General features: G+C 30.6%; 1 protein-coding gene and 1 pseudogene across 2 annotated transcripts; one reads left to right on the top strand and one right to left on the bottom strand.

Moving 5' to 3' along the window:
• Positions 1 to 48: 48 nt before the first annotated feature.
• LOC111297717 (uncharacterized) lies at positions 49 to 2,525 on the top strand (annotated as a pseudogene).
• A 411-nt stretch (positions 2,526 to 2,936) lies between these two features.
• LOC111296376 (Galactose oxidase/kelch repeat superfamily protein) lies at positions 2,937 to 13,749 on the bottom strand. 2 transcript variants are annotated; one of them, XM_022890657.2, is made up of 16 exons: positions 13,525 to 13,749; positions 13,343 to 13,440; positions 11,798 to 11,936; positions 11,676 to 11,704; positions 11,490 to 11,586; positions 11,348 to 11,403; positions 11,133 to 11,240; positions 10,178 to 10,234; positions 9,391 to 9,482; positions 8,187 to 8,271; positions 7,312 to 7,464; positions 6,950 to 7,050; positions 6,202 to 6,381; positions 6,016 to 6,128; positions 3,894 to 3,984; positions 2,937 to 3,379 (listed from the first exon to the last, which is right to left on the bottom strand). In XM_022890657.2, exons 1-16 carry the CDS (start codon positions 13,584 to 13,586, stop codon positions 3,275 to 3,277), a joined length of 1,566 nt encoding a protein of 521 aa, XP_022746392.1. In that variant the 5' UTR covers positions 13,587 to 13,749; the 3' UTR covers positions 2,937 to 3,274. The 2 variants fall into 2 exon arrangements, with proteins under 2 accessions (XP_022746392.1, XP_089597092.1); XM_089740966.1 differs by lacking the exon at positions 11,676 to 11,704 and having other exon boundaries at positions 13,525 to 13,567.
• Between the last annotated feature and the right edge of the window lie 2,151 nt (positions 13,750 to 15,900).

Below are 15,900 nucleotides of genomic sequence, written 5' to 3'. Positions count from 1 at the left end.
CTTAAAAAAAAACTTTTCACTTTTTGAAAGTTTATTTTGATTTACCAAATGAAGAAGCCTGACTGTGATTTTGTGTAAGTGTGACTGTGGCTCAAAGAATGCCTATGAAACTTATTTGGAATAAATAAAATTTGTATGATTGTGTGATAGCCTCATTTAAAATAATAATTTGGTAGTTTGTTAGATTAACAAAATTGTTTTTACTTTGTTTTTTAATTACAACAAATTTTATCTTATTCAGCTAAACTCGTAAAATTTTTATTTACATCTCTTATTTTTTATATCATGTTTGTTTAAAATAATTCGAATCAATTTGACTTTCATCTACTTAAATTTTTTTTTTGGTTAAATGGATAAAAAAATAAAAAGATAAAAAATTAAAAAGAAAAAAGTGAATGTAACGAAAAATATATATTTCTGTGCATGATTAGAAAATGAAAAAGTTGAGAGAAAAAATAATTTCTTTCCTATCCGTCGCTGGTAAAAAAAAATTAAAGTTCTATATACTTGTTGTGTATAATATATTAAAAGAGGATATTGGATCTATTAGTTGACATACAATTGGTTGCCTTTTGTAAAGCAATCGAAACTCATTACCTTCTTTTCGTTTTTACTCTTTTATTTTAATTAAAAAAAGATATTTTCAAAAGAAAATAAAAAAAAAATAAAAATTTTATTTTATTGTTTTTTTAAGATATTATTGAGATGAGAGATCTGAAATTTATGGAATGAAAAATCATTACATTCCACAATATAAACCATAATCACATGTACAAAATAAATGTTAAAAGAGAAAATATCATAAATTATCTTTAAATTATAATAAAATATTTAATATGATATTTGAATTATAAATATTTTTAATATAATATTTAAAAAATTATTTGTCCATCACATATTATAATTTAGAGTTAATTTTATTAAAAATAAGTATCATATTAATTAATAAATTTATAATTTAAATATTATATTAAAAAATTTTATGATTGGAGATCTTCGCAATTCAAGCTAGGGAAGAAGAGATTGGAAGGAAAAAAATGCGAGTCAAAGAGAAAATTGAGCTCCAGCTTGGCCGTGCTGAAGAGGAAACAAGACGTTTGTCAATGATTTGGGAAGTATGTTCCACAACAGGAAAAAAAAAAAAAAAAAGAAGAAGAAGAAGCCAACACCTGATCATTCAAGAAAGTTTTGAAAATGTAAAAAAAATTGTCTTATTTTCATTTGGTGTCCGAATGTTTTGATAGGAACTTGAAGTGCTGTATGATCCTTTGAGGAAGTTGGTATGGCAAGAAAGAAGATTGACATGGCTAACAAGAAGCTAAAGCCTCTTGGACTGAGCTGCCAAAAGAAGGTTGTTTCATTTGCCTTCTTTTCTTCTTTTATACCAAATCTAGAGCTGTCTTTTTAATACTACAACTAAAAAACATGTAGATTCAAACGCATTACTTAATTTTGGGTATATCTGCTTGGTATTTAAAGAAGATATGGAAGCTTTCAATGAAAAAAACTAGGAAAGACACAGCTGGTTACGACTTTAATGGAGGTGACAAGCATTCATATTTCCCCTTCAAATATTTCTTTGTTTATACAAATAAATTCTTAGTTTAGAAATAAGAGAATTGGATTGCAAATATTGATATTTGAATATTAAATTTATTAAATGTTATCTTTTAAAAATATTTATATAAATCAATTGAATTAAGCTTTAAATTCAAATATTTCGTTTTTCTTTACCTTAACTTTTGTTTTTTATAATATTTTTGCCTATGTTTTCTCAACAGATGCTGACTGAGTGAGAAACCAGAATGAAAAAGCTGGGGGAGATCAGTAAGAACATAGAATCAATACAGTAATATCCATATCCTGAGGCTATATTAGGCGTTTATGTTTATAACGGTTCATTTCCAGTCTGATTCTGATAATTATGGTTAAGCTCGTGCAATTGAACATTTATTTTCATGGATTTTTAAGTTATTTTACCTCTTTGCTCTACATTTCAAACTCTCCTGGTCTTTAAAGAATCATGTCCAAATTGTATACTGGCTTTTCATCTTTAGCTTAGAACACTGCACATTCTGTTCTCTGAATAATTATTTGGCGACAGTATTGTTGTAATGATATAAGAATTTTTTTTTTTGTTTCCTCTTTATTTTTTAAGGTCGAAGTATATAGAACATAAACATCTTAATAGCATATTCTCACCTAAAGTTTGCTTCCTATGAATTAGTTTTCCTCTAACTATTGATTAGAGTAATACAATATGAAATCGATAAAAATCGATAAAAACGTGAAAGCAATACAAGTTAAAACTTCAATAAAACTACATATGAGTTCAATAATTTTCATGTTTAACATTTTCACACAATAATTTTCATATTTAACACGTATTTATTATGAAATAAAAACGAATAGTATGCACAAATTGTCAAAGTCTAATGCTAAAACTATTAAGTCCATAAGTTCAACGGGAACCAGAACTCTTGGTTTATGGCAAATAATCAAGGCAGCTCAGTAAGTTTTGAACATACTGCATTAGGCTCCTGGATTAGACACAATTATCAGCACTTCACCTTCTAAACACTATTGTCCTGATATAACTATAGTCAAATGGTCATTCCCTTATTTGAGTAAAGTGGCAATGACATGACCAAATTAATACAGGCATTTTCATTTTTGAACATCTCAAATATTATTTGCAGAAAGGCTTATGATTACTGTGCATGTTTATATTGCCACATTAACACAAAATTAAACAACCTCAGATTGAAACATAAAATTAAGCAATTTCACCAGACTGAAAGTCAAGGATCTCAGTACTTGAAACCCTAATTCATCGGTTGCCATATAATTTCACCATTACAGATACATCAGGCGGTTCCAGTGGTATCAAGATTGAGGCCTACGGTATACCATGAAATTCCATGCTAGATATAAAGTTTGAAGGAAGAGGAAGAAGTGCATTCATCACAAGAATTCAAGTACAACTCACTCTAACAAAAATCTATAACTGTAATAGGTTGTAAATGACACAATATTACACATAGTTAACAGCTTACAGACAAAACCAACAAGCATGGTCTGTAGTGTATAGATATATATAAAGGTTTTCTAGGTCTTCAGAACGGATAAGCATATTATTTGAACTAGCTTTGCATGAAAAACTGATAAGGCTAAAAGCCAGTAACAGGCATAACAAAACCCTGAAATTTTTCTAGTGATGAAAGAGAAAAAGAAAAGCATCATACCGAACTTTTAATTCCATTTCTCACAAAAATCACAAAGGGTGTTCTTCTAGTCCTGTTATTTGGCCAGAGGTGCTCTGCTCAGGTAGAATCTTTTTGTATTCTGCTAGCAGTTTTGGAATATCATCCATTCGTAGCTGAAAATAAGAGAACAAAAATTGAAAGGAATGCCAGTGTGTGATGCAATAAATACATATGGGTTATAGCATGACGAACACATATGATATAAGTGCAATTAAGTGAAGCTAGCTCCTTTTTAACATGAGTAAGTGACCAAACCATCATTAGATTGCCCTACAGAAAATTTTAGAAAGAACAGCCAAATACTGACTTGGCACGATATACAAACAAGTCAACCTCGACCAATAGGACCATGTTCAAGGTTAGGCTAATAAAATGCAAAAAGTAATACCATGTTTTTGATCAATCAGCCATTCACATATTTTAAACCAAATATCTTGTAACTCTAAATTTCAATTTGTAATAATTGCATGTAAAATGATAAACTTTAAGCAGGAGAATAATGTTTATTTTCTTCGACAACAATTGCTTGAAAGACAATTTTTCATTTCCTTTATTGTGCACAAAAGAGTGCAAAAGCAGCCATAAACGAGAAATACTTTACTGGATCTACATCTATGTGAATCATACCTGAGAAACATTTTTCAAGTGATAAAACTTGTAAGCTTCTTTTCCTGATAACCATGACTCCATGGACTGAAAATCAGATCCACTATTTGCTCTGCCATGTGAACAATCAGAAAACCACCAAGAAAAGGACTTGCATTTAGAAAATTTATTTACATTAAAAATATTTGAGTAATACCTCTCACCAATATCTGTTAAACAACTAAAATATGTATTATAGTTCTTAAGTTTACATTTACCTATTTGAGATTTGCATACAATAATTTTGTATATTAACTGAAACTTCCGGAAAAACATTATACATTTCTGTCAAACAATTTAATAGGTTCAAACAGAATTTGACTTGCATATAATTAAAAAAATATATATATGGGTGCATTTGACACACAAGAGAACAGAACAGAAGAAGTTTAGTTTAGAAAATTTGACAAAAAGATTGATGGTTCTTATCCTTCATTATGTTTGGAGTACACAGGATTAAGAAAAATATGATAACTATTACTTCATATCAATGTTTATTGTAGACAAGGCTTATTACTAGCATAAGATGGTAATTTTCAGACTAAGTTTTTTGGTACACATGGTTCTTGGGCTACATAATGGGAGATATCCTGCACTCATCCCATGAATTGCACCTGAGACCTCTAGATTGGAGTTTCAAATTCTTAACCACAGGGGTCTCCCCTTGGGGAAATAATTTTCAGTTGAATAAATGTACAACATTTTTTGTTTTCATTGACATTATCTCTTCCTAAATGCAGTTGCAAATACAAGCAAATTCAATTCCATATCACCCTTTTTTTTTCCTGATATAGGCTTGGTTGGATCCACTACATATACCTTTGAGGAGTTTTAACAATTGTCTTTATTCATGTAACAAAAGTCCCCCATAATAGCAATGCAGAGAAATAAAAATAATCTTTTATCTAGAGAATGACCATAGAAGAAGTAAAGACATAGGGTTAATGTCATGAGTGGATCTTAAACTCTAGTGAAATGTTTAATATGGTACTTAAACTTTAAAAACCTATAATGTGGTTTAAAAATCTATAATGTAATACCTGAGCTATGAATCTGTTAATTAATATGATACTTGGAGGGTTGTTTGTCTACTACATGTCATCATTTTAAGTTAGCTAAGTTAGGGGTGAGTACCACATTAGTTAACAATTCATAGTTCAAGTATCACATTATAGATTTTTAAAGTTCATATACCAAATTAAACATTTCACTATAGTTTAAGGGTCATTTATGACATAAAACCAAAGAAATATTACGAAAAATCTTCGTATCTACACTACCACCATCTAATATAGGTTTGGGAAGGAGTTTATTCTAGATCTTTATTCAGTTTAACCCTATAATAATGTTGATTGACTTAAATTCGATCTAGACCAAGCCTCTACTTGTTATAGAGATTCAATCTCTACTGATGTTGATTTATTTAAATTGGATATTTATAACATATAAATTCCAAGAAAAAGAACACCAAAGTCATCTACATCATGGAATCATCACGGTGACAAGAACCTTAATCTCGGCTATTTACTCTATTCTCTTCACAACTTCAAAATTCCACTCGTTTCACCATTCCAGCCTAGTTTAACATCTTCTCCAAACAAATCTTCATCACTCTACCCGTCTTTAGCCTCCCAACCCCTAATCCATCTACTCTTCTTTCTCATTTGACATATCATTAGAGAATAATAGGTTTTTATTACCTTTCTATCAGTTTTTCAGTTTCATAATTATCATCAAATTTTCATTTTATTCTCCACTAACTGAAAAACAATACCTAACCTTTGTGTTATTGTCTATGATTTGAAATCATATTCTGCATGAACACCTATTACTTGATAATATCCCCAAGATGAGATGCAGAATATCTGTGGTGTAATAGGCTGATAATTTTTATATAAAACTCGAGAATGCCAAACATTAAAAATTAAAAAAATAGTAGTAAGAAAAAAAAACAAAAAAAAAGCCAAAATCTTCAAACAAACTGAGTTGAAAATTAAACCAGGACTTGGAAAAATAAGAAAAGGAATTGCTTTTCTTTAGAAACTATAGCAATCTCTTATTTAAGACCCCCTGAACATATAATTATGCTAACTTAAAGTCTTACAGATGGTGACGTGTAATCAGCCGTTGATAATCACGAAGCAAAGGTCCAAGCTCCTTCAGCGGTATTGAGCTTGGTGCAGATTTCCGCCAATGATCACGGAGCATCTCAATAGTCTGTTATTCCACCATAAGAAATATTACTGACAGAAAATACCCAATGAGAAAACAATCAAATATTCAAAGATACCTGAATGAGCAAATCCTGTTCATTATTAGAAACTCTTTCACCAATCAACCTTGATCCTAGTTCAATGAATTCTTTGTCTTCAGACTCATCTATAATCTGAAGCCCAGGACCAGAGAGTAAAACTGAAATTCCTAGCCTTCTTTGCAATTCTGTGATGGCACTGTTTTCTCTTTCGCTTTCCTGTGGAAGATGTGGAAATCATCAGATAGTGCCAAACTAGAGGTGGTTGGAGCAACATCAATGGGAAATTACCCTAAAGGTATCGGAAACATCAGCTTCAAATCAAACTACGTTTACAATGGACAATGAACAAATCCATGTACTTTGAAAATGTCAACTCAATTTTAAAATGAAATATCAAGCTCTGAACTTTCATTAATCCATTATATCACCAATAAATTTCTATAAAAGTTTCAAACCTAAAAAAATGTACCAGCAATACTCCATGGAGATTCCTACAATGGTTTCTCCCAAAAGCAACTACATCATTCTACAAGATCAATTTTATTTAACAATGAATATTTAAATTTTACAAAAGATGGCTTAATTGTGCATCCCACTCATGCTATTATATATGTGGAACAAGATAAAAGTTTAGCATGACCTTCAAAGATAAGATTTTTACAACTGAATCTTCAACAAGTTGAGGAAAAGGCCAAGAGATCAAGTCCAACTGGGTAAATTTAAACAAAAAAGTTATAAAAAAAAAAAATGAGTGGAGCATTGCCAGATGAATATGCATCAATACCTTGAAAACTGACTGGACGTTAACATTTTCGGCTGCCATTCTCTTATTATCAGGAAGATTTTTTGGAGGGGACTGGATAAACCGCTTTGCAATTGGGTCCTCTATAAGGAGACAAAACTAAAAGCATTTTAAACATTTAAAATTACGTATGAAATTCAAGATGTGATTTAAAGAGAAAACAAAATGCATGTGCTGAAGAAATTAAGGGCAATTTCTTGCAGTATATGGAAGCCCATGTTCTAAATATCTCATTGCTTTCCTCCCAGTCAGTTCCACTCAGAGGAATCAGGTTATAAACACTTCCCATCACTTTAGAATAGCCAAAGATACACAATTATGCTAGTTGAGAGGGAATTTAGTACCTTCAGGAACCAGCCACCATATATCCCCATAAGTTAATTTGCCATCAAAGCCACCAAATAACAGATATCGAGAACCTATATGAGTCAGTGAATGGTATGCTCGAGCAGCAGGGGATTCATTTCCAACGGGTAGGCGCTTCCACTGTGCAGACACTAGTTTTAGGGCAATTAAACCAATAGTGAGATTCAAATAAAGTACAGAAATAACTAGGCATGAGGAAGGATGGGGCTTAAAATTTTGTAAAACAAAAACGAGTTAAACAGTAGAGGCAATTGTACAGCAAAAAATCAAAAAAAGATGAAACTGAAGCAACTGATGCAGTGGTAAATAATACACTAAAATAAGATTAGATACACATTGTTCTAATGAAGGATGCAAGGCTATAAGTCATGTTCTGTACACTTAAGTTATGGGAAGCATAGATATGAAGCATAAACATTCTGGAATCCAAATTCAATACATCAAACCCAAAATCTTTAACCATTCACTGATTCAAGTCCATTGTTATTTGGTCAAACTTTGTATCTAACTATCATCTGGAATTTCAACAGTAGCTTGCATCATTGTGGAGACTTGAGAGGCAATGAGCTTCGACAATGTTCTATCTAGATACATCAAGAACTATTCTTCATTTTAATGCATATACCTATAGAGTTCCTTCTTTCTGTCTTCCCTGCTGGAAGAGTTTGGTATATGTTTAGAGGTGCAAGAAACAAAACCACCTAAAACCATGATAACAAAAATCCATGAAGTACTTAACTCTAGCCATCAATTTGTCAAAGCACATGGATTAGAAGAAGCTAGAAGTAATGAGGAAAACTACAAAAGATTAAGATGCATGCAACAAGTTCCAGGAAACCAAAAAAGTACTCACATCTGTCCAAAACAATACAGTCATTATAATAAATATCATAACGACTCAACCAACCACCAGTTCCATGTCCTCCAAATAACAAGAGCTGCAATGAATGGGAAAAAATAATTCACAATGTAAACAGAGGGAACTTGAATAATAATAATAATAATAATAATAATAATAATAATAATAATAATAATAACAAAGATACTGAATTCTTAAGCCTCAGTCCACCAAAAACTTTGAAGAGACACGCAGATACAATCAATTTTAATTATAAAATCTTTTTTAAAAGGGAAATTCACTAAGATGGCATTGGTGGAGCATTAAGATTCCAAAACAGTCGTTTGTTAAAATGCTCATATTAAGAAAGGAATTCTCAAAATTATATATAAGAACAAACTAAATCTTTTCCCACTATGTTGGGTCAACCATAAGGATCACATATTACGCCCTCAGTAAGCACAGTAAAAGGTCAGTTTATAGTTTCCATTCATTTCCTCTTTGGTCTTTCTATTCCTCTCTTAAATAGGTATCCTCCATTAAATCACATATTCTCATGGGAGCATTTCTAGATCTTTTCTTCACCTACCCAAATCACCTTGAACGTATAAACGTATTTCTCTCAGTTTGTCCTCAATGGTGCAACTCACACCTTTTCCCTATGTATTTATTTCTAATTAAACTTTTACTTGTAGGCCCACGCATCCACCATGACATTCTCATCTCAACCACCCATTTTTAGTGTGTTGATACTTTGATGCTCAACATTCAATCTAATAAGACACTGCTCAACGTAGAGGTCCAATGATATCATCTACAGCCAGTTATAAAGATTCAGCAACCTTTTAAAAAGGCCTCCCTGCGGCAAAATTAAGAAATAATTTAAATTCTGATGCAAGATATGGACATTAAGATAGATATTTCAGGTTGATGCTCATCAAGAAATATAAAGTTAAAGTAGTCATATTTACGCACATAATTTTGTCATAAATTATGGAAAAAATTAGTAAATATTTATTCTCATATATTTTATTACTATATAAGAGTGGCAGAGGGGTATATTATTAATAATGTTATTCAATCCAACAAAAAGACTTAATCCAACAGTTAGCAACACCACAATTTTTATGAGAAAGCTAGTTTGCATATTCTGCACTTTTTAGTTATGCAGTGTTAAGATACACAGCTAAATCAGTGAGGGATTTAGAGATGACATTACATAGTGCCCTCCAGATGTGACAGTATGTCCACAACGTGGAGAAGGCGCTTGACCTGGAAGCTTCAATTGGGTCCATCCAGGTGTTTCATTCTCTTCCTTCCACAACAAAGGTAACATAAATCAACTTAGTAATTCAGTAAGGCAATGTAAAAGCAAAAACAATATTTATTCTAAATGCGACAAACTGAAGCCACAGTGGCACAATATTTGCATATACCAAAGATAGATAAATGTCAAAGTAAAATATAATAAAAGGAGGGTGGGATATCTCAAATAAAAAAAAGCAACAAAATTAAAATTTCTAATTAACAATTAACAAATAGGTTGTCATTGGCGATAATAATTTAATCTATACATTGCCTGCTTTGTCTGTGTAAAATTAAGCAAAAATGAAGTATGATTGCCAGCATAAAATTATTTAGGGAAAAAACAATTATATGAAAAATCTATCATCCATGCTATCGTCAACATGGAAGGGAAAGCTGCAAGTATGCTTAGAACAATTTCAGATTCATGTAATTTGCGCCATTAAATATTATACAATTAACAAAATCATTTTCATAGTGAAGCAAAAATCTTTCAAGTTGGACTCAAAGACAAAACTTATCAAAGGATAGAGACAGCAACTATATAGATACCATTAAGTAGGAAACATTTTTACATTTTAGAAAACAATAGTCAAGAATGGGGTAAGCACCAGTAAGGGAATGATTAAATCCGATTACTTGGTTAAAGAATTAAGGTGTATCTGCATACCTAAGATGGAAAAGAAAATTCAAATACAGACCTTCTTCAATCAGGCCCTTCAAAGCCCATAAATCACTCATGATTGGCCCACCACCACCTGTCAAAGTTTAGAAAGGACTCATGTTAGCTTAATTAATTGAACAAGACAATTTTCATGTACTATAATGAAGGCCAGTTATGGAACTCTATAATTATCAATTAAACCACTAAGCATTTCAAGAAAAACAACTACTATGTACTTAAGTATGAACTTAATTAGAATTTTAAGATAGACAAGATTGACGGCATAAGCACCATGATACAAATGATTCACCATCCAAACAAATTAGATTAGTTAGAATAAATAAAAACGATAATATCGAAATTGGAAGAACTTAATTTGTTTCATTGGAATTTAGAAGTAAAATCATTTCAATTCAGTAATCACCAAATGTCATGTTAATAGCAAGATGAATATACAAAATGTGATTGATGTACTGTTAACAATATATCCACAATATCTCAGAATTGTAACTTTATAAGGCTAAACCTGAAAGTCATGTACCATTGGTACATGAATATTATGTGACACTGCACTAAACAAGGGCAAAATCAAGACCATGAACATGCAAATCATGACCGTGCATATTTATAGCTCCCCCACATAGGGGTAAGAACTTGTACATCACAAGTGCCACCCCAGACGGAGGAGGTTTGTGGAAATTTGACAGCCAACCACACCACATGAATTTCAGCAACATATGCAGCTATTTTTTGTTTTTCATATATGATAACAATTCAGTTTGTTGAAACAAGCATGCTCCTAGTAAAACAGTATCAGTATCAAAGATATATATAATCAGGAAGACATAAAATGCCATCTTTATGCTAACATAAAAAATAAATTTCCAATTATTACTCTATAAATAATGGTAATCCTCTAGATGGTCAAAATATTAACGACTAGAGGAATGATGGAAACCCAATTATAATGGAGCTACTCTATAACACTTCACCTCTGCCACCGAAGACAAGCAACCGTTTCTCAACCATAGTAGCTGTGTGGCCACATCTAGGTGGTGGCAGTGATCCAATAACTGACAGCTCCGTCCACTCAAGTGATACTGTTCAAGGACATCCTCTTGTTACTTAGAATGTCATCTTATTAAGTATGACATAGAAACTTAATGAAGGGGAAGAAGATACAAGCAGCCCAGAGCAAAGAAGTTACTTGTGTCCAAGACATAGACATCTGACAACCACTTTTTACCATCCCAACCACCATACCTGCACTCAATTCACTCCTGCTTGAAAAATATGTTACACAAATTAAAACCATCTGCATGATTGAGAATCCAAGATACCATACTCACATAACAATTTTTCGATTTCCAATAGCTGAAGCAGCAGAGAAATCCCGTGGAGAAGGCAGGTCACCAAAACTTGTTAACTCTGACCATTGCCATATATCTGGAATGAATATAAATTCGATTATTCCAACAGGTGAAAAACAAGGTTATAGAAGCTTACATCATAAGATAACAGAAACAGAAGTTTACCGGTGTCTAGGACCCAAAAGTCACCTAACCTGGATATTATTGTGATAGTCAATAGCATGTGACTAAATATGATTTAAGTAATAAAATAAATAGATTTGTATGGGCATGTGATTCCTAAATACCTTCTGGTACCAGAACGCCCACCAAAGATGAACATATGACAATCAATTGCAACAGCAACATGAAATGCTCGTGGGCTGGGGCCAGCTTGTCCATCTGATCCATTTCCGGTACACTCTGGCTGAAACCATAGTTTGTTCTCTAAAGCAATATATGGGAGAAAAAGGAAGGTAGAAGTCAGAACTTGCACACAGTCTTTTAAGATCTATGGAAACAATGGCCACATGTACAAGTTTTATTTATTATGTCATTCAAAACAGCATAGTACAACAACACTGAAAACTGTCAAAACAATACAATAATTATTTCTTAAAGAGTGCCAAGCATATTAAAGCACAAACCCTTATTAAAAATCTCAGAATACTCTCTAGACTTGCTACATTAGACAAAAACTTACAAACACCCTCAGTCCTTATTGTACAAGCATAGTGTCTCTTGTTCCTCTCAATCCAGACATGTGAAATGATACAATCCAAGTTGATCTGAAAAATAAATCTCTCAAACAATTTCCTCTGGCATGAGTAAGCATTCATCTAAGTTAAAACTCCAAAATTACCAATTGCCCAATCATTGTTACAGGGATCAAGAAACCTTTTTCCATTAATGTCTAGAGAACCAACATTCCCAAAAGCGATGATACCTGCTCTTACAAACTACATGGTAAAAAATACAAAGGCAATTAACCCCCATTTAAGCAATCTCTCATGGTAGCCTGCCAATCTCCAAAGGCCACCAAAGAAACGACTGTTAGGAATAGAATAGGAAGATAAAAGCGGGCTATACCAATCCACAGTGTCATTTTACCCTCAAAAGTTCCCCAGTAGCAGCAACAGTGAATACACTAATCTTGAAGGAATCTAACTCACATTATCATCTCCCCCATCCTAATAGATTGAAGACCTCAACATAAAGAGATTTAAATTAGCTTTAATTGGTTAGACCCAAGCCACCATAAACACCCAGCTTGAGTGAACAAAATCCGCCTGTGCTTCAGAATAAAGACTTTACTCCAATCCTCAATCATTCTAAAACCCAAACCTCCTTATCTAAACACACACAAGCCACCCATCTTACCCTAGCTCAGGTTGCTTTATCACTTGTACCTTTACAAAGGTAGGCATTGAATTTCTTCACAACATCCAAAATCACCCTCTTTGGCAATCACTTCATGCTTTATAAACGGCAACGTAAATTTCTATCTACACGATTCACTGAACAGTTGCATCAGCTGATGTGGAGTTTTATGCAATCCAAAAACTAGACATAAATCAATTATTTCAACACGTTCTTGAATGCAAAAAGGTACTTTTGCTTTCACACAGTTAAAAAAAAAAACCATGAAATCACACAAATTAGATTATAGATTTTTAATATGAGCTAACCATAGCATTTTCCAATGCCACAATCAAAAGTAAAGTTGCAATCCAATTAAATGAAACAGTGAAAAACCAGGACGACCATGAAGCAAAATTGAAAAATCTTTCATCAAATACCAAAGAACAATCCCAACAAAAACTAACGATGAAAAGAAAAAAAACCCAAAGTACCAATGTCATAAACAGCTATGTCACTAAGGAATTTCTTGTCGAGAAGGCCACCAAACACGACAACTTTGGATTTTCCGATAGGAACAGCGGTGTGACCACTGAGAACCATGAAAGAATCAGTCAGACAAATCTTCTATGAGAAAAATAATTTAAAAAATAATAATAAATAGATTTAGTTTTACCTCCGAGGCTGGGGAAGAGTTCCCGATAAATCAGAAGCAGAAGCTCGAACCCAGTAATGCATTTCTTTATTTGTTATTTTCTCTCTTCTTTTTCTTTCAATGGTTTTTACTTCTCCCCTTTCATCAGCTATCAGAGGTTTAAGAACACAATGGGTTTGATCCAAAACAAAGGAAAAGGTAAAATTGGATTGACTTTTAAGCTTTGTTACGTGGGATTAAAAAGTGAGAAAATGGAAAGGTAAATGGAAAAAAGTATGATTTTGCTTGTAAGAAAAGAAAATAGGAAATATAAGAAGATGTTGGATTTTTAATTTTAATAAATAGGATTTAAATTTTGATTATTTTAATTATAAAATGAGGAATATAATAAAGTAGATTGATAATTTTTTAATAAAAATAAAATAAAATAAGAGTAATTTGTGAGTTAATTATTTATTATTTTTAATATTTTATATTAATAGAAATAATATTTTAATTATAAATATTATTTTAAATACTAATATAAATAATATTTTAATAATGAATAGTGGTTTTAAAATTTTTTAATGCTAGTATAATATTTTTAACATTTTAATAATAAAAACTATTATTAAAATATCACTAACAATAAATATTTTATTAATTATATCAATATTATTATTTTGAAAGATATATAAATTTTTTAAAAAACAATCATACAAAAAATCAAGGAATAAGAGACCATTTTAATTAAGGATATACCTGATAATATAAAATTAATTGATATCAATTTTTAGACATTATAATAGTATTGAAAAATTTTTTTATGAGTGATTGATTCTTGAATCTAATTTTATTTTGTAAATTAAAAATTATTCTTTGAAGAAACTTTTAATTAAGTTTAAAAAGACTTTAAAAAGATTAAATTTAATTAAATAATTAATCATATTTAAATAAAAAAAATTATGAATGACTATATTTTTGTATTTAATCATCAAAATTTTCCAGACTTTTATGTTGAACACAACATCTTACAAAGCTCATTAAAAATTGCCTATGATGAAAAACTAGCTCTTGTCAGAAACCAAATATAATCGTGGAAGTAAAGCGTGAACCAAACTTTTCCTTCCGTGCAATGTTAGATTAAACATTTTCCAATTACATGAAATTTGATATAAATTTCATTAAATCAAGTTTAATTGATGAATTTAATTAGATAACCAAGGTTGATTGTTTGGTGTTTTTTTTTATTATTTTAAGTTTTATTTTTTATTTTGGATATTTTTTGCATGATTTTAAATAAAAAAATTAATTTTTAAATTTTAATTATATTATCGTAGCAACTCTACATATAAAATTTTTTATTATTTATATTGATTTTTTTTATAATGAAAAAGTTGAGTTCAATAACGGTAGTTTATTTTATGAAATTGTTGATGTTGACATTTTATTTGAAAAAAAAGTTAAAATTAATTATTTGTTTGTTTATTTAATGATTTTTTTCCATGAAAATATAATGCATTTGAATTGTTACATTATTTGTTGTGAAGGAAACAACATTTAAATTAGTTGAAATTAATTACTTTGTTAGGCTTTTGAGATTTGCAAAATTTTAAAAATAATTAAATTTCAGAGTTGAATGTAATTAAATTTTATGGTATTTTTTTTATTCTGTTGATAAAGGAGTTTTATGCGAAAAAAGGCCTTGGAAGTGATTGTCAATGCTTTCAATAGCAACTTGCTGCATCAATTTGTGGAAAAAAAATAAGTGCCCATTATTTTAAATCTTTCTATCTTGATTTTAATTTATGTTGATTGCAAAATTTGCTGAATGAATTAGGAGCATGGTTATAAGTATATCTAAAAATATTTTTTATGATTCATAATATACAATTGAATACTTGAATCTGAATGCCTTAGATGGTCATATTGTTATTTTTGGTTGTTCTCCAGATTTGCTTCGTTACTCCATCGGTGTGTGAATTGTATCAAGAAAAGATCCAGCAAAGAAATATACTATTAGTTAGTCTTGAATGCTTGATGTTGATAAACTCTGCAGCTCATGCATAGAAAACATAAGACTTTCAATACTGCAAAGAAACTCTTTACACTTTTTTTATCTATTGCCATTTGCTGTAATAAACTAAAATTATATAATTAAAAAAAAAATAGAGTAAGACAATTTTATTTATGATTTTATTATATTTTAAAATTACTAATAAAGTAATAATTTGTATTGTATTCATTAATTTTAATCAAATTAATATTGTAAAAAATAAAATTATACTAAATAAAAATTGTAATAATTTCTAAATCAACTTTTTGAATTATTTGATAGTTAACCATTTCAATTCATATCGATTTTTATTTTATCAAAATCAAGTTTACATGGATTATTGCATCTTTTTCAAGTTCGGA

This window comes from Durio zibethinus, chromosome 12, assembly GCF_047325235.1.
Source record: "Durio zibethinus cultivar Kanyao isolate XHJ-2024 chromosome 12, ASM4732523v1, whole genome shotgun sequence".
NCBI lineage: Eukaryota > Viridiplantae > Streptophyta > Magnoliopsida > Malvales > Malvaceae > Durio > Durio zibethinus.
This window is presented reverse-complemented; position numbering and strand designations above follow the sequence as displayed.

What these genes read in the sequence shown, in the direction of transcription:
- LOC111296376 (XM_022890657.2), bottom strand. Translation starts at nt 13,586, where the DNA reads ATGCATTACTGGGTTCGAGCTTCTGCTTCTGATTTATCGGGAACTCTT. An exon ending in ACTCTTCCCCAGCCTCGGAG is followed by an intron (nt 13,441 to 13,524) that starts GTAAAACTAAAT and finishes CATGGTTCTCAG; the next exon opens with TGGTCACACCGCTGTTCCTA. An exon ending in ACTTGAAAAATGTTTCTCAG is followed by an intron (nt 3,380 to 3,893) that starts GTATGATTCACA and finishes TCTTATTTTCAG; the next exon opens with CTACGAATGGATGATATTCC.